At 54.1% G+C, this 18,676-nt stretch overlaps 1 protein-coding gene across 1 annotated transcript; it reads right to left on the bottom strand.

Moving 5' to 3' along the window:
- Window positions 1–9,229: 9,229 nt before the first annotated feature.
- Window positions 9,230–16,539, bottom strand: MMP9 (matrix metallopeptidase 9). The gene is made up of 13 exons (XM_040248218.1): window positions 16,386–16,539; window positions 15,628–15,860; window positions 15,127–15,275; window positions 14,699–14,827; window positions 14,437–14,610; window positions 14,055–14,228; window positions 13,474–13,650; window positions 13,195–13,351; window positions 12,160–12,444; window positions 11,898–12,037; window positions 11,303–11,453; window positions 11,107–11,210; window positions 9,230–9,545 (listed from the first exon to the last, which is right to left on the bottom strand). The coding sequence occupies exons 1-13, from the start codon at window positions 16,521–16,523 to the stop codon at window positions 9,427–9,429; spliced, it is 2,130 nt and encodes a 709-aa protein (XP_040104152.1). The 5' UTR covers window positions 16,524–16,539; the 3' UTR covers window positions 9,230–9,426.
- Window positions 16,540–18,676: the final 2,137 nt, after the last annotated feature.

Consider the following 18,676-nt stretch of genomic DNA (forward strand, 5'->3'; position numbering starts at 1 on the left):
TTCTGGCTCAGTCCCTATCCACCCTGTCTCTGTATCATTATCCCCAGGGCCTAACCCACCCACCCCCAGCTCTGGCCTCATGGAGCTAAGGCCCTGAACTCCGTTCTTCACTCTTCTCTCCCCCACTGGGAAGGCCCCTCCTCTAGAACCCAAGCCCTCGCCATGAATTGATGAGTCTGGGGCAGAGCACACAACCCCCCCCACACACACACACAGGGCCTGCTGCAGACACGTCAACCACCATCATCTCCGTGGTAACCGGGGGCTTAATTAACAGGCTGCAGCCCTGTCACCATGGCAATGGCACCCCGACAGCCCCCCATTCCTCTATAGATTCAGTCTATCTTCCCTCTTTCTCAATCAGGACCCCCTTCTCACTGTACCCACCCCCATCCCCACCCCACCTGGAGAAGCTGGAGCCCACAGATCACTCTGGTTCATTGAGAAGAGGGGAGGGGAGGTGAGGGGGATGAGAGAGAGAGAGAGAGAGAGAGCAGCCCATCACCATGGCAACTACAGCCCTGTTCATAACCAGTTTGTTGCCATGGTAATTCCCAAGGCTCACCTTGGGCTGAGGTAGTGGGCAGTGAGGTTCAGAGTCCTGGCTTGAGGAGTGAGTGACTGGAGAACTCCTTGGTTAGGCTGGAGATCTCCAGATCAGATATTTATACCAATAATTCAGTGTTGTTCTTCCCAGTTTACAGATTGAGACTGAGACATGAGGTTTGGGTATGGAGGAGGTAGAGAACATCACCTTTCTAGATCATCAAAGAATCTAAGCATTTTTATGACTAGAAGGACCCTCAGATAGCTTCCTGTTCAACTTCTTTATATACAGCTGGGGAAATTGAGGCCCAGAGAGGGGAAGCAATGTGCCCAAGGCCACACCACAGAGCCTGGGCTAGAGTGTGGATGGGCTACACTGCGGTCTTGCTCCATCCCCCTAGCACAAGTTGGCTCCCTCTCACTCCGTGGGGACACATCTCAACTCCTGTTAGTCTTAACCAGGCCCATCACTCTTCCCAAGCCTCTGTCTTTCTCCATGAGAAACAGACATAGCAAGGAGCAATACAAAGGATGGAGGAGTAGCTCAGAGTTGTAACAATTGATCCCAGGTCCAGCCAAGTAATCATCGATCTTCCCATGGTACAGATGAGGCAACTGAGGCATGTGGGCTGCAGCCCAGGATTAATGGTAGATTCAAGGATCAGCTTTTGAATTGCTTCATTCCTCCCCCATAAGTCATATCCCCTCCTATCCTCTGGCTGCAGGAAGCACCCTCAGGGACAACAAACTCCACTCCCTGGGTCCAGAAGGAAAGACAATGTTTGTATGTAAATGAGCTACAAAACCTCCCCCAACCTTCCCCCACCTTCCACATGCTGCCATTTCTCCCCTAGGATCTGGGTGAGGACAGCTGGTGGGGAGAGCATCCTGCTGGGGCCAGAGCACTGGCTCAAGAACAGCTGGGGGAAAGATACCACCAGATTTTAAGTTCTCCTAGTGAGCTCTTATCTACTTCCCCACGTACTGGCCTACCAAGGAGAGATGCTGGAGGCTGTCTCAGGGCCTAAGAGGTTAAAAATCCACAAAGTAGGGGAAGGAATAGTTAGGGAATTTGGCAAGGTCATGTACACACTGTTATGTTTACAATGGATAATCATTTTAGAATTAAGGGAACTTAACTTTGCTCAGTGTTATGTGCCAGCCTCGATGGGAGGGAGTTTGGGGGAGAATGGATACATGTATATGTATGGCTGAGTTCCTTCCCTGTTCACCTAAAACTACCACAACATTGTTAATCGGCTATACCCCAATACAAAATAACAAGTTTAAAGTTTGGGGGGGAAAAATCCCCAAATTACTCTCAAGATGGAAGCATGTGCATGTGCAAGCTCAAGCACACAGGTACCCACCCCACAGGCAGACACAGAAATACACACATCAGCATGCCAATCAGCACACTGGCACACAGTAACACACATAAGCACTGACTCACCGACTGTCCCACGGGTCAACAGAGCTAACGTGGGATGCTTCTCCCTCAAGACATGCAAAGATACACACACACCGCCTCTGCCATAAGCCCACGGCATTCCAGATTCACATCCAATTTGCACACATACCTGCACACCCAACACTGGGAGCTGTATTTTACTTCAGTATGCAGGAGCTTGGAAATAGGAACAGGAAGATTGAACAGTCGCCTTGAGATAAGAGACAGAGCCATCTTATTTTCAGGCCAGTGGATGGGGAATGGCAGGAGAGAAGGCAAAGGTAGGGGAATTAGGAGCCTACAGCCCCTCCCCCCTCACCTGATGAGTGAGCAGTAAGCGCGTACTAAGTGCCCAGCTGAGCACTTGGCAGTCAGAACACAAAGGTAAAAGGATGAGGTCCCTGCCCTGGAGATGTGGGAGACCCACAAGTGAGTAACTTCCATTCACTGGACATGTGCTATAATGGCGCACTGGGTGGGCAGAAGAGGAATGTCTGCCTCTGCCTGGAAGTGAGAGAAAGTGAAAAAGAGTTTCAGAAAAGGTTAAATGAGCTATAACTTACAGAGTGAGTAGGAGTTTCCCTGACTAATGGAGGTGGGGAAAACAGGGACAGGTATACCAGGAGCAGATGAGGGCAGATTTTGAATGACTGACTAAAGGGTTTGCCGTTTATCTTATAAATGATGCGGATGCTTATGAACAGGAAGCAGGCAGACCAGTGAGGAGGCAGGGGTCATGGTCACATGAGAGATGATGGATGTTTGGAGCAAGGTGATGATGTCAGAAGGAGAGATGTGGCCAGATTCAGGGTAAGTTTTGAAGGAAGTGACCAAGACATGACGACCACTCGGATCTGGTGGGAAAAGAAAAGGAGGCGTTGATGGCTCCTAGAGTTCTGACTTTTAAATCTGTAAGAATGGTAAGACCATCACTGAAAACGAGAAAAGGGACAGACATTATGGGAAAGATGAAGACAGGAAAGAGCCCCCTATAATCCGAGTGATCACGTTCAGTATGCGGTTGGTTCACGAGACTGGAGCCCTGAGGAAATTTAGGCCTCAGTTTGGTCATTTATTCAATGTATAGGTTCGCCAGATAAAACCTCTAAAAGGGTTTTTGGTGCTTAAGTTTGCTGGGGTCAGGGTGAGCTCACCTGCGGCTCAGCAGCGACCCCTGGTGGCCAGAGGAGGCTCCTCCTCCCCACTTGGGGCCACCTCAAGCGAATTCTCCACCTTCCTTCCAGACCCGAGGGGCATAAGGGGCCCCCTGCGGAGAAGACTGCGTGTGCATCCAGGATGCTAATTCTTCACCGAAGCCTAGAAGGATCCCTCCCCTCCTCTCTCGTCTGTACCCTGCATGTAACTTCCATTATAAGACCACCGCGATGGGTCCTCCAGGAAGATGCCCCTGCTCCCGCCAGAGCTGGCTCCACCCACCGTTTGTGGAACTGGAGAAGAGGGAGCTAAGTGAATCCCCGCAGGGACAGGTCTAGTGTCCCCACGGATTGCGCCCAGGATCTTAGCTGCCCGGGGTCCCAAACTTCTCTCTCCTGTCTTCTTCGCGGGATCCCCAAGGCGCTGTCCGCGACGCCTCTGGAGGCACTAAGGACTGGAGACCTAGCGACCCAGGCCCTTGTTTCTTCCCTCCGTCGACTCCTCCCGTACACTACTGGCCCGAACCCTTTCGTCTCTGGTCCCGCCCTTTTCTGTCAGCCAACCAGGATGGTCTTGCCTCCTCCTATTGGCTCTGGACCCACACGGCCCGCCCTCTCCCTCCCTCTAGCCCCGCCTTCTCCCTCGCTATAGCCCCGCCCCCTACCCGAGATGGCCCAGCCCCCGAGGTCCTAGCCTCCGTATCATAAGACACGCCCCTCGCCTCTAGCCCCGCCCCTACCGAGATGATCCCGCCCCCTGACTGCGCCCCAGCCCAGCTTCCGAGGCCCTAGCCTTCGTATCATAAGACCCGCCCCCTCGCCTCTAGCTCCACCTTCTTCCGTGTGTCCCCGCCCACCTCGAATCTGGCCCCTCCCCTCACCATTGCCCCTGCAGCCCTCCCCGGTCCCCTAGCGCCCAGCTCCTCTCCCTTCTCCGGCCTTCCGAGGGGACGGACCCTCTCCCCACCGGTCCCGGTCCCTCCCCTCCCAACCAAAGGCCCGCTCGCCGTGACCACGCCTCCTTCATCGCCCCGCCCACCATACAAGCCCCGCCCCCCGAGGCCTCTACCTTTGGCGTCTCCCCCAGAGAGGCGGCGGCCGCGGTCTGAGGCTGAAGGCCCGTGGGGCCCCGGGTCAGAAGGCCCGGCGGGCCCCGCCGGGGGAAGCGACGTGACGGTGAACCTGCGGCTCATGGTGCGGAGAGGCGCCGGGGGCTGCGGAACCGGCCCGGATCGCACAAGTGGCCGCAACCCGGCTCCGGGAGACAGATGGAGCGGATTCCCCCTCCCCGCCGGCCGCCCCCCGCCGGCCGAGGCGCCGCGCAGGGTCCTAGTGCCCGCCGGGCTGTGTGCCTCCGTGTCTGGCCACGTGGCTCTGGGGCCTTGGGCTCTCAATTCCGCTGGAAGCTCTTGAGGGTCCAACCCGCTGGTAAGAGACACCCCGGCACCAGGTGTCCCCGTGTGTGGCTCCTGGAGCTCGGGTTCTCGTCTAGGTCAGGGCTTCCCTGCTGGCTCAGACAGTAAAGCATCTACCTGCAATGCAAGAGACTCGGGTTCAATCCCTGGGTCAGGAAGATCTCCTAGAGAAGGGAATGGCGCTACCCACTCCAGTACTCTTGCCTGGAAAATCCCATGGACGGAGGAGCCTGGTAGGCTACAGTCCATGAGGTTGCAAAGAGTCCGACAGGACTGAGCGACTTCACTTTCAGGTCTCCTAAACTGGATTGCATTCACTCAACACATCTTGATAGCGCCCCTGCGTTTGCGGCACTGGTTGGGGCACTGGGGATATAGCAGGATGAGATGGACTGGCTTCCTGTCCTCGTGGGGCTTACATTCTAATGAGTGAGAGGAGAAAGATTACAAGTGAGCAAATGCATCGACAGGACAATTTGAGATTGTAGTATATGTTAAGAAGAAAAGGTGGGGTCAAGGAATAATGACTAAGGGAAAGGACTACTTTAAGGGATGGAGTAAGAGGACCTCTCAGAAGATGTGGTATTTGACTTGAGCCCTCACAGATGAGAAGGAGCCAGCTAAGCAAAGATCTGAGGGAAGAGCCCTCTAGCTGAGAAAATAGCAAGTGCAAGGGATCTAGAACAGTTCAGGGAGCAACAAGAGGGCCAGTGTGTCTGGAGCAGAATGAGTGGAGAGGTGAGTGATGGGGCAGAGATGAGGTGGGGGAGAGGAGAGCAGATCATACTGTGACTTGAAGGCTTTGTCAAAGAGTCTGGATTCTTATCTACAAGAGAAGCCATGGGAAGTTTCTGAGTAGGGGAGCAATGTGCTGTGACTTACATGTTAACAGGATCACTCTGGCTGCTGGGTGAGGACTCAGCTAAGGGCAGGAGTGGAAGCTGAGAGTCTAATTAGGAGGCTCCTGCAACAACCAGGTTAGAGGCGATGATCGCCAGGCTGGGGTGGTGGCAGTCCAATTTCGGATATATTTTGGAAGTAGAAACCTACACGACCCGCTGCTGGATGGTACATTGCATGTAAAGGAAAGAGGAGTCAAGGAGGGCTCCTGGACTCTCATGCACTGCTGGTGGGAGTATAGTTGGGCAAAATCACTTTGGATAATTGTTCAGTCAGCTAAAGCTGAGCCTAATTAGACATGCTTGTCTGCTCAGCAATTCCACTCCAAGGTTTGTGCCCCAAAGAAGTGACAGCTCCTGTTGACCAAAAGACATTGACAGGATTGTTCATAGCAGCATTATTCATGAGAGCCTCAAACTGAAAGTTACCCAAGTGCCCATCAGCAGTAAAATGGACAAATAAGTAGTGGTACGTTCATAGAGTGAGTACCACAGTGGGAATGAACAGTCTTATAATTCACAAACAATATGGATAAAGCTGACAAATATCATATGGAACAAAAGCCAAACACAAAAGAGTGTATTTGTTGTTCTTTCACTAGGTCATGTTCAACTCTTTGCGACCCCATGGACTACAGCACGCCAGGCTTCCCTGTCCTTCACCATCTCCCAGAATTTCCTCTCAAGAGTCTTCTCCAACACCACAATTCAAAAGGGTTAAGGGGGTAGTGATTAAAAAGGGGCATAAGGAAGCTTTTAGGGTGCTCAGAATATTTTATTTCTTGATTTGGATGTTAATGAGACAGTCATGTTCAGTTTATGAAAATGTATTGAAATGTACACTTATGAAGGGTCTACCTGTCTGTATGTTTGTTACGTTAGAACAATAGTTCTCAACTTGGGGCATTGTTGCCCACCAAGGAACAGTTGGCAATATCCAGAGACATTTTTGGTTGTCACAACTGGAGGAGGGTGGTACTGGCATCCAGTGGGTAGAGACTGCGTGGCCTTGAGCCACAGATTCACCATCATGTCCGTTCACTCACCTGTATGTTACAGCCCAAGACAGAGGGAGGGAGGGAGACTGACCCTGAATGGGCCTAGCATCTGTCCATGGATCGCACTACCTCCTGGAGGAAGACATCAAGCCTCCCGGAATGTATGTACCATCCCTCACAACAAAGAATAATTCAGTTCAAATTGTCAATAGTGCCAAGGGTGAGAAGCTGTGTGACCGGATTAGAAGCTGAACAGGTCCCTAGTTACATCTGACTGAGGGCAGATGATGTTGTCTTTTATTAACATGGTGACTACCCATGGATGAGTATGTTTGGAAGGTGGAGCCCAAGAACTCAGTTGGAACAGGTAGGTTGAGGTGCTTCTTTGGCTCCCAAGAAACATCTGAGTCAAGTTCAGGGGAGAGGACAACGCTGAGGGTGTGCGTTACAGAGTCTTTAGCAGAGAGATGCTATTTAAAGCTGTGGGACTAGACGAGATCACAAGGAATGAGCATACACAGAGAAGACGTCATGGGATTGAACACAAGGGCATGCCATCATTTAGAGATTGGAAAGCAGAAGATCTAGCCAATGAGAGAGGAAGAGAACCCAGAGAAAGGGTTGACCAGGAGACCAAGTGAAGAAAAATTTCAGGAAGAAAAGGCATTATCCACTGAGTCAAATAAGTCAAGAGATAGTATGAAATGAGCCCAGAGAAGTACCCACTGGATCTGGCTAAGGAAGATCACAGGTGTTAAAGAGAGTGATTTCAGTGGAGGAGTGGAGTGGGAACTAGGCTGCAAACAACTGAGGCGAGAATGGGAGACGGTGAGTCTAGACTGTACTTTGGGGAAGCTTTCCTGTAGTTGGGGGTGGGGACTAGAGAAATGGAACAGAACTGAGAGAGAGAGAGGCCCAGAGAGATTTTAAACAAGTGATATTAAGGAACATTTGTATTCCAGTGGGAGTGGATCATTCCTGAGTGAGAAATGGGTGAGTTAGGAGAGAGGGCCCCACCCACAGGAATCTTAGGAGAGAGTTCTCTAAAGCTCTCTTTAAACTCCCACTTGACCCCGGGTGTGGATGATGATCAAAGCTGACCAAGGCCATCACCTCCACTCACCTGCGACAACCCTTCAGTCAAGTTCCTCAGCTTTCCTGGAAGATCAAATCCATCCTCCTCAGCCTGCCACTTAGACCTTCTCTCATCTAGCCCAGACCACCCATCCCTATTTCAACCATTCCAGAACCCCATTCCAGAACCCTCTCTGCTCAAACCACACGTTAGAGTTCGGAGCTATTTCTAGTTGCCCCAAATGCCCCCTTCATTGGAAGGACTCATGCTGAAGCTGAAACTCCAATACTTTAGCCACCTGATGCGAAGAACTGACTCATTGGAAAAGACCCAGATTCTGGGAAAGCTTGAAGGCGGAGGGAGAAGGTGATGACAAAGAGTGAGATGGTTGGATAGCATCACCGACTCAATGGACATGAGTTTGAGCAAGCTCCAGGAGTTGGTGATGGACAGGGAAGCCTGGCGTGCTGCAGTCCATGGGGTCGCAAAGAGTCGGACACGACTGAGCAACTGAAATGAACTGAACTGAAATGCCATCTTGCTTTTTCTGTCCTCCCAGCTTTTGCCCCTAGAGCTCACATTCCAATCCCAGGGTCATCACTTACCAGCTCAGAGAGTGTAGGTGAGCTATGTAGCTCTGTGCCAGCAGTTACCCCATTTATAAAGCGGGGGAGGGAGTGATGGCAATGGTAATAATACCTGTAAGGTTAAGAGCAGTGCCTGTCTCATAGAGTTGTGGGGTTTTTTTAAACTTTTTATTTTATATTGGAGTATAGCTGGTTAACAATGTTGTGATAGTTTCAGGTGAACAGCAAAGAGACTCAACCATACATATATGTGTAGCCATTCTCTCATAGGGCTGTTTTAAGGACTGGCCGTGTTAATGCACTAAAGCATGTGAAACAGTGCCTGGCATATAGTCAGTGCTGTCCTAGGAGTAATTCCTATCATCATGTATGTCACCCAGATTTTCCTTATCCACTGCCTTACATCTGCTTACTTAGGTTGTTGCCAGTTTCTCAGTCTCTGAACAGTGCTGCAGTTTACATTCATCTAGGTGTTGCTTTGTGCACACATGGGTGAGGGCTAGAGAGTAGGAACATATTTAGGCTTAATGGTTAGGACAGTCCTCCTGGCACAGGAAGGAACTCTTGCTCACCCTTCCAGATTCAGATCAAGCTCAGATGTCCTCTTGGCTGAGAAATGTTTCCTGACTTCAACCACAACATGCAGACTCACACACACACGCCATTATTCTAGAATAAAGGGTCACACCTGCAAGTGTGATTCCCCACATCATCACCCTTGTAACTAAGGTGGACTTTCTGAGAATGGAGATGGAGTTTGGAGCCTGCATTTTAAGCAAGTTTTGAGGGCTCTCGTGCACCTGAGAATCTGAGGGCCACTGAGCGGTCCTTGAGAAGAGAAACGTCGTTCAGCTCATTTCTCTATCCCCAGGGCCCAGCACAAGGCCCGGCTCCATGTCAGAGCTCAATAAATGTTTGATGAATGAATATTAGGCTGGCCATTTCCTCAGCTATAAAATAGGAATAATTACATTATACCTTCCTAATAGGAAGGATTGAACGTTAATATTTATGAAGTGTTTTAGAACACCGCCTGGCGCATAGTAAGCTCTCTGCTGGTTACATACATACATGCAGGCATGCATACCATACATAAATCTGCTCCTCAAGGTTAAAGAATCCACATTTATTAAAAACATTCTAACAAGAAAGGAAGGTGGGAAGAGAGGGCCCAGCCCACCTCCCCTCTTCCTCGTCCTTCAGAACAGATCCACTAGTTGGGATCCGGCAGACTGGCTCATTCCCTATTGGCAGGGTCCCCGAGAGGGCCCCCACTGCAGTGCTGAAGCAGGCTCGGGACCCCTAGTCCTCAGGGCACTTCAGGAGGTCGAAGGTCACGTAGCCCACATAGTCCACCTGATTCACCTCATTCCGGGAACTCACGCGCCAGAAGAAGTGATCCTGGCAGAAGTAAGCTTTCTCTGCAAGGGAGAAAGTGGACCAAGAGCGGTGATTCCAGTTCTCCCCACACACAGACACAAACAGGAGTATGGTCTTTACAATCATGCTTCCTGCCCTTTCAAAATCTTTCCAAGGTTTCCATAGGACATGTGTGTTCCCCACCCCACCCCGGAGATGCTGGAGGGCACAGACCTCCAGGTCCAGCACTGGCACAGGGCCTGGCACACAGTTGATACTCAGAACAATTCATTCAACAAGTCCCATTCATCCATCCAACATTTGTCATGCCAAGCACTGTTAGAGACACTGGGGATACAGCAGAGGGAAAATGCAGGCATGATCTCAGTTCTTTGGGTGCTTACATGCTGGTGGGGTAAGACATATGATTAACAAGCAAATGCATAAGTAAAGGTTGGTTTTGACAACAGGGAAAGCGATGAAGGAAATGTAAGTGAGCAGTCGAGTGAACAGATAATGAGGGCCAGAGAAGGCCTCTCTGAAGAGGTGGCCTGAGTGCTGAGACCTGAAGGCTGAGAGGGAGGCATCCCAGTGACAATCGGGAAAAAAACCTTCCAGGCAGAGGGAACAACTGGCACAAAGGCCCTAAGCTGGGAATGACCTTGGTGTGTTCAAAGAACAGCCAGAGGCTGGTGTGACTGGAGCAGAGCAAAGGGGATGACAGGAGTAGTGGGAGGGGGTGGGGAGGGGTCAGATCAGTTTGCCTTCGACCTTGCATGCCCTCCCCCTCCTAGCCCCTCCCTACTCTCAGAAAATATGTTTGAAGGTATTGGACAACCAGCATGGCTTGGACTAGGGTGTCTGCAAAGGAGGTTGTAAATATTTCGGAGGCTGAGCCAACAGCAGTTGTCCGCTGACCGGGGGTGAGCAGTGGGAAAGAGAAGAAAAGGGTTAACTCCAGCTACCATCCCCATTTTACAGATGGGGAAACTGAGGCTCTGAATAGCAGTGACTTGCCCAAAGTCACACACATACACATCTATGAAATGTCTTATTTATCACTGTATTCCCACTGGCAGCATGGTGCCTAGCATATTACAGACACTTGATAAATATGGTCTAATAAAACCTCCATGCAAACCAGGTGTCCTGTGCTATAGGGAAAAGAGCTTCCAGCTGAGAGGCAGGAAATCTGGGTTCTAGTTCTGGCTGTGGCCCTGTGTCCTCAAATGGTCTGGGAAGATCCCTGACTCTGCAGGGAACTCATCAATGCGGGGCATTTGCCTCAGTCTCCACCGGCTTTTTCTTTCTGGCTGGGAACTTGAACAATCCCTAAGGCAGGGGCTTTCCTGGTGGCTCAGATGGTAAAGAATCTGCCTGCAATGTGGAAGACCCGGGTTTGATCCCTGGATGGGGAAGATCCCCTGGAGAAGAGAATGGCTACCCACTCCAGTATTCTTGCCTGGAGAATTCCATGGACAGAGGAGCCTGGCGGGCTACAATCTATGGGGTCACAAAGAGTCAGACACGACTGAGCGACTAACAACACAGGGTAGGGGAACCTACCGTGGGAGGTATCTCTGGGAGGGATCCTCCCCCCTGACCCTGGCTCTCAGCCCTCACCTTGGTACTGAAAGATGTCGTGCGTATTAATGGGCACCCCGGGGAACATCTGGTCCACGGGGGTGACGCTCTGGGGATCCACCTTCTGTGTCTTCACGTCGAACCTGCAGGACGGCACCGAGGAGACAGGCGCTGAGCCAACAGGCAGGCGGATGGCGCCCGGGCTCCCCCTGCTGGCCGTCCCCGGGAATCTCACCTCCAGAAGCTCTGCCCGCTGAACAGCAGCACCTTACCCCCAGGGCGCGGGAGGGCCCCTGTGACCTGGGCCACTTCCGGGCCCAGGCCCAACTTGTCCAGACGCCTCGGGCCTAGCACCGACGCGCCGGTGTACACCCACACTTGGCGCCCTGCCGGAGAGAGGCTCACATCGGTCTGGGGGCAGGGAGTGGGGTACACACCCCCCTTGAATGTCAAGAGGAAAAACGCAGGGAGGCCGGCCTTTCCGCTCCAGGCGTGCCCGCAGTCTCTGTGCCTAAGGAGCAGAGCCCCTCGGTAGGACTGTGCCAGGGTGCTGTGAGGAGGGCTGAAATTCAGCCCTGCTAAATTTGTTTAGGGCTTCCCTGGTGGCTCAGACGGTAAAGAATCTGCCTGCAATGCGGGATACCCAGGTTCGATCCCTGGGTGGGGAAGATCCCCTGGAGAAAGAAATGGCAACCCACCCCAGTCTTCTTGCCTGGAGAATCCCCATGGACAGAGGAACCTGTTGGGCTACAGTCCACAGGGTCGCAAAGAGTCGGACACGACTGAGCGACCAAGCACAGCACAGGGGAGGGAGAAAGACGGAAACTAACCAGAGAAGAAAAAAATCTTCTTGGTGAGCGGATCCTCGAAGGCGGAGTCCAGCTTGCCGGGCAGCGCAGGCCACGTGCTCTTGACAAGAAAAGGACCCTGCACCCGGCGGCCCCCTCCCTCGGAGAGTTTCCAGTACTTCCTGGGGACGCGAAAAGAGGGGGTGGGGGCACTGAGCCTGGAACCGACGGCCAGTGGGCAGGGAGACACAGGCAGGTCCCGCCTCCAAGCCCCCGCCCACGACAGCGCAGCCCCGCCCCTCACCCAGCCTTGAAGAAATGCAGGCGGTTCCCAATCTCCGCGATGGCGTCGAAGATGTCCACGTTGCAGACGTCCTCCGCTGGATCCGGGGACTCTGTCGGGGCCGCAGAAGGGCCAGCCGTGGGAGGACCCGTGGGGCCAGCTGCCGGGGGCCCTGTGGGGCCAGTAGTGGGGCCCTCTGAGGGGCGGGCGGTGGGAGGCCCCGTGACGCAGACCGTGGGGGGAGCGGTGGGCTGGGGTTCAGCGGTGGTGGTGGCCGGAGGCCGTGGTTCAGGCTTAGGGCGAGGAGGACCTGAAAAGAGATACCGCGTTAAGACAATCGCTGTTCTTGCATCTCTGTGCCTTTGGGTATCTGCTCCCTGGTGCCTACCTGGAGGTCCCTGGCGCTCTCCCCACTTCAGATGTTGGATCCTGCCTTCCCCCAACCCCGGCCTGGCAGCTTCCTTTCACATACCCACCCCTACCCCCAGGCTGGTGGGAGAGAAGCCTTTTTTGAGCTCTCAAACTGGGTGCCAAACAGTGCTGGGAGCTTTATAAATGCACATTAGCTCCTTTGATCTTCAGAAGGGGAAAAAAAAAAACTATGGAGCAGATTCTTTAATATTTTCATTTTTTTGATGTGGAAACATACTAATGATAAGTGGTGATAATAATAAAACTTTCAAACATTTATATAGTGCTTGCTATATTCCAGGCATTATTCTAACTCACTTAAGCCTCCTAACAACCCCATGAGGCAGGTGTTAGCCCCACTTAACAGATGAGGAAGTTGAGGTGTGAAGTAACCTATCCAACGCCATCTAGCCGGATGGTGGCTGGACCGGCTTTTGAACCTATGTCGGTCTCACTCTAGAGTCCGGGCTCTTTATTATCATCTCCAAGCACTGACCTGGCAGCAGTTGTACCCACCAGCCTCAAGGGCTCTCAAAGATAGATATCAGAGTCCTAACTCTCCCCTCCTCCCTATTCTCGGGGTGTTCCGAGCCGGCAGAACCTAGCCCTTCCCTCTCCTCCCTCTATCCCTGCCCCATGCCCTCACCATACAGATGCTGGATGCCCTGAACATCGTCCCTGTGCAGGGGGTGCTCCTCGGTGAATCTGTACATGGGGTACATGAGCGCCTCTGGCACGGAGGAGTGATCTAAGCCCAGCGCGTGGCCAAACTCGTGTGCGGCCACAAGGAACAGGCTGTATCCTGGACGAAAGAAGGGAGCCTGAGCTCGGAGCCCTGGGCCGAGCTCCCAGCCCCGGGCATCCCTTCCGGTCACCACTGCCCTGGCTGAGGCCCCAGCCACGGAACCTCGGCACCCCGCCCACCTTGATCCGGGCAGAAGCCCCACTTCTTGTCTTTGTCGAAGTTGGAGGTGGTGGCGCACCAGAGGTGCCCATCATTGCGACCCTCTCTGGTGCAGGCCGAGTATTCCTTGCCCAGGAAGGTGAAGGGGAAGACGCACAGCTCTCCCGCCGCGTTGCCCCCGGTCACCGTCGCATCGACTGGAGAGACCAGAGCCTCGGGTGAGCCAAGTGGAGGCGGGGTGTGGGGGGCAATGAAGAGCCAGGCGCGGGCCAATCGAGGAGCTAGAAAAACTGGGAGGCTTATTTTAAAAGCCCAGGGGGAGTTGTGGGGCACCGCCGACATCTGGCTAGAATAATGGGCGGGGCCTGGGGATCGCAGACCTAGGAGGAGGCTGCAAGCCTGGCTGAAAGGCCAAGCCTCCGCAGATGCAGCGGCGGCATCTGGAAGGCTGGGGGAGGAGCTGCGACGACTGCAGGCCGAGTCAAGGCCGTCCTGAGCACCGACAGGAGCGGGAAGACAAAGGGCGGGTGGAAGGGCCACGCTCGGGAACCAATGCGGAATGAGGACGCGAGGCTGAATCAGGTAGGTGGGTCAGAGGTACCTCGGGTCGGGCAGAAGCCGTAGAGCTTGTCCTGGTCGTAGTTGGCGGTGGTGGCACACCAGCGGTAGCCGTCGGAGCGACCATCGGAGGTACAGGCGGAGTAGGTGCGGCCCTCGAAGGTGAACGGGAAGACGCAGGGCTTGCCGTCCGCATTGCCGTCCTGGGTGTAGAGTCCTGGGAGGCCCACACGATTAACTGAAGGTGCCGCCAGTTTACTGACCCACGAGCCACCTGTTTCCTCCTCCCCTTTCTCGCCTCGTCTCACAGATGAGGGAACTGGGCCCAGAGAACAGGAGAGGGGTTCGCAGGCCACCCTCGGCATCAGTGGCAGAGCTGGGATTAAGAGCCAGCGCTCTGGACCCTCGGGAGGGTGGGGACTCACTCTCGCTGGGGCAGAAGCCGAACTGGCGGTCGGCGTCGTAGTCGGCGGTGGTGCTGCACCAGAGCATGTCGTCGGAACGGCCGTCCGTGGTGCAGGCGGAGTAGGAGCGGCCCTCGAAGGTGAAGGGGAAGTGGCAGGCGGCGCCCTTCGCGTTTCCGAAGTAGGTCGGGATCACTGCGGGAAAGGGGGACTGGAGTCAGGGGGACTGGTGATGCGCGTGAGAGGAGAAGGGAGTGGGGGCCGGGGCAGCTCGGGATCTCACCGACGCCTTTGCCCAGAGACCATAACTCTTCATCGTCGAAGTGGGCATCTCCCTGAATGCCTGAGCCAGGAGGAAAGGCGTGTGCCAGGAGCCCGTTCTTTCCATCGAAGGGATACCCATCTCCGTGCTCTGAAGAAGCGGGTGGAGAAGAGAGTGAGCCGCGTACGGTTGCGCAGGTTGTGCACTGCCCAAGGACGCTGGCCTAACTGCGAGCTAAAATCCGGTCTGAGAGCCGCTGTCCAACATTTGCTGTCCCAGTGCAGTGAGGTGTCGGTCAGGAGGGGGCGACATAAGGGCGAGCGGCCGCCAGGGCGTCGGGGACAGGTAAGAGAAATCCAGGTCCAGGCCCTCCTCTCGTCTCTCTTTGATCCTCCCACCTCTGTCTCCATCTCAGATTCTCCCGGTTTCCCCTTTCTTCGTGTTCTCACCTCTAACACCAAACTGGATGACGATGTCGGCTTCGCGGCCGTACACTCGAGTGAAGGTGAGCGGCGTCACCGCGCTCCAGAGCGCGAAAGCGCGGGCAAAGGCGTCGTCGATCACGTCGCGCGGCAGGTCTTCCGAGTAATTTTGGATCCTGGAGGGAAAGGGCAGGAGGATAAAGGGCCGAAGTGAGAGGCGGGAGCCGGGCCAGCAGCGCCACCCGGTGTCTCCGCGACTTCAGATACACAGCGCTGCCTGCGCTCCACGCTTTCAGCTCGAAAGCACTTTCAGACGCATTTTTCTCTATGGAGTCAGTTGGCGAGGTCCATTTCCCCCGACAGGGGAGACGGAGGCTCCGAGGGGGTGCCACTTGCCTCAAGGCGGGCACATTCAGTGAAAGCCATGGACTGGCCTAAGACGGGATGTTTGCCAACGGGCGGCGCTGGGGAACCCGCCTCTCGCCACCCTCTGCGCCCCGCTCGCCCCCGCGGGGCCCAGCCGCGCACCAGTAGGTGATGTTGTGATGGTGCCACTTGAGTTCGCCCTCAAAGGTCTGGAATCCGCCCAGGTCTGGGACGCCGCAGCGCGGGGCTCGCATGGCGTCCAGGGTGGTGCTGTCCAGCTCGCCAGTCTCGGGCAGGGACAGGCGCCGCTGGAAGCTCAGCAGAGCTCGCCGCAGGGACTGGCCGTCCTCGCTCAGCTCTGCCGCAGGAGTGTAGCCATAGCGGTACAGGTATTCCTGAGGAAGGAAGGGCAGAGATGTGGCAGAGCCCCGATGCTCTTTCTCTGCCCTACTGAGCCAGGACTCCATCCCTCTCCACTCTCGGGGACTAGCAACGAGACACTATATCCAGTACTTGGTACCCTGGATACCAGGGCTTGTGCCCACCCCAAGAATCTCCCCTCCATGTGGACATCCTCAGCTCCATTCCACTCCAGGATGCCCCCGTGCAGTGCCTACCTCAGGGCCCCCTAGGGTTTCCCCCTGTTCGCCCTCAGCCCATTGCCGCTCCAGAACCCCCCAGTGCCCCTTCACCATTTCCCAGTGCCCATGGCCATCTAGGAGACCCTCATTAGCCTGTTTCCACCAGTCCCTGTCCAGAATCTCCCAGAGCCCATTCTGAGTGCTCTGTTCTCCAGAGGTGCCCATCACCAGCCCCCGATACACACACAACAAGCCCCAGAGTATCTCGTCTGAGACCCCGCGCCCTTCCTGGGACTCCAGGCCAGCCCTTCTCAGCTCTAGATGGGGGAGTGTGCCTACCTCTGCCAGCTGCCTGTTGGTGAGGCTGGTTCGTCGTTCTCCTGGGAAGACCACAACAGTGGGCTGGCGTGGGCTGGGGGCGGCAGAGCAGCAGGCTAGCACCAGGAGTGCCAGGACCAAGGGCTGCCGGGGGTTCATGGTGAGGATAGCACTTGGTCTGGCTGCAGCTGCCCTCCTGGGGGCTTTAAAGAGGCTGTCAACTGAATCAGTGACCCCGCCCCTCTCTGACAGGCCACTGGCAAGAGCTGACTCAGGGCATGGCGTGTCTGTGTGTGTGTGTGTGTGTGTGTGTGTGTGTGTGTGTTGGGCAGTCCCAGCATGAGAAGGCAAGGAAAGGGCTTACACCACCTCCCCCCTCTCCCTCCTGCCCACAGCCCCCATTGCCGAGTCAGGCAGGACCCCAGACCCAACAGGAAACCACAGGCCCACAAGGGAAGGATTGGGTTTTGCAAACTGCAGAGCTTGTGAGAACTGCGTGAGAGGGAGGGAGGAGGCAGGGCTGGTTGGAGGACTCCCTGAGCCCTCATCGGAAGACCCCTGAGAGATCAACCTAAGGAAGAAGGATGGAAAGTTCCCGAGACTTCTCTCTGAGCCAGACGATCCCACTTCCTGATCAGACGCCCTCCGTGGACCCTCCTCACACTCCCAGGCTCTTCCCTCTTCTCCCTGAAGTCTGCTTTGACTCAGCTTCCTCTCCCTGCTCCACCTGGGGGCAGAAGGAGTGAGCTCCGCTTGGTGGAAATCGGGGAATTCCATGGAGACAATTCCTGGTCTTCAACAGGCTGGATCCTTGAGAATTGCACAGCGGTTGGGGGGAGGGGCAGGTGGAGACAGTGGGAGTGTTGCGGTGTCTGGAAGCCAGCAGACATGGCCTCATTCCTTCAGTGCCTTGGGCAAATGTCTTCACCACTGTGAGTCTGTTTCTTCAGCTGTAAAAAGGGGCCCTTTTGAACTTTACCCCTTTCCCATAGCCGGCTGGGTCCTACCATTCAGGGCTGGCAGCCCTCTCAGTGGTCTGCTGTCCCAGACCCCGGGATACTTATTGTAGCTAAAGGCAGTGAGGTTGGGATGGGAGAGGAGGGTTTGGGCAGAGACTGGAGAGGTGGGGTGAGGTGGGCCAAGCCTGGCACATCCTGTGGCAGGGGTCCTGTTGTTTAGTCGCTCAGTCATGTCCAACTCTTTTGCAACCCCATGGACTGCAGCCCACCAGGCTCCTCTGTCCGTGAGATTTGCCAGGCAAGAGTACTGGAGTGGGTTGCCATTTCCTTCTCCAGGGGATCTTCCCTGCCCAGGGATCGAACCTGCATCTCCTACACTGGCAGGCGGATTCTTTACCACTAAGCCACCAAAGAAGCCCAGGGGCCCTGTAATTATGTGTAAATATCTGTACAGCAGGCTGCTGACTACACTCTCTGCCCACTGGGTATGCACTGATATAGACTTCTCCACTTGGGGAGATGGTGTGAAATTGTCTGATGGTTTGTGTGAAAGAAAAGAAAAATCTGCATCCCCACACTGCCCATCAGTGTCAACTGAATAAATGTATGTGAAGTTCGAAAAATAAATAAAAATACATTTAAAAGGGTTCTTTGTCCCTACATTGATGTGAGGATGAGATCAAACACATAAAATACCTTGGACTGTGTATGTTGCAAATATTCAAGAAATGGCTGTGATCGCTTTTCATGATTTGGGCCAAAACCAGGAATCTGGGAATCGGAAGAAGAGGGGTCTTGGACTCTAATCTGCTGTGTGATCTTGAAACAGAGCAGGACCCTATGATCCTTGCTGCTGCCCGCCCCCTGCCCCCATATCTTCAGCCTGCCTTTTGTCTGTGGAAAAACTTTAGCCAAAGAATAAGTTTAATCAGAAAAGTGAGAATATGCAGAAACAAAGGAAAGCAGCCCAAGGAGACCAAATGATCGTAGTTTAGTTATTAAACATGTCGAGGACTTCTAGTTTCTTCTCAAGGGCTATAGATAATATTCTGAGCCATATCCTATGAGCTGTCTTATAGGTACTGAAACCTCCACCAGGTGAAGAGTTAACTACATGACGTAGCCATGACCTCAGCTGCCACAGTTCCGAAAACTGGCCTCAAGAAATGGAAGCAAATCGACCCTGTAACTGGAGATTAACTGTACCTCAAAACAGTCAAGGTGATGCCGGTCAGACCACCAGTGACCAACGTCAAGATGACTGTCAGAGTTGACTGTGCTGTTTCTGCATGTAGCCCCCTCCCTCAGCCTGTAAAAGTTTTTTGTCAGTAGAGGGAAGTTGGCACAAACTCC

The sequence above is a fragment of the Oryx dammah genome, unplaced genomic scaffold (genome assembly GCF_014754425.2).
Source record: "Oryx dammah isolate SB20612 unplaced genomic scaffold, SCBI_Odam_1.1 HiC_scaffold_10, whole genome shotgun sequence".
NCBI lineage: Eukaryota > Metazoa > Chordata > Mammalia > Artiodactyla > Bovidae > Oryx > Oryx dammah.

Excerpts from the sequence above, each read along its gene's own strand:
- MMP9 (XM_040248218.1), bottom strand. The coding sequence starts at position 16,523 with ATGAACCCCCGGCAGCCCTTGGTCCTGGCACTCCTGGTGCTAGCCTGC. Across the intron at positions 13,651-14,054 it reads CGGCTTCTGCCCGACCCGAG|TCGATGCGACGGTGACCGGG; the intron begins GTACCTCTGACC and ends TGGTCTCTCCAG. Across the intron at positions 11,454-11,897 it reads GAAGATTTTTTTCTTCTCTG|GGCGCCAAGTGTGGGTGTAC; the intron begins GTTAGTTTCCGT and ends TCTCTCCGGCAG.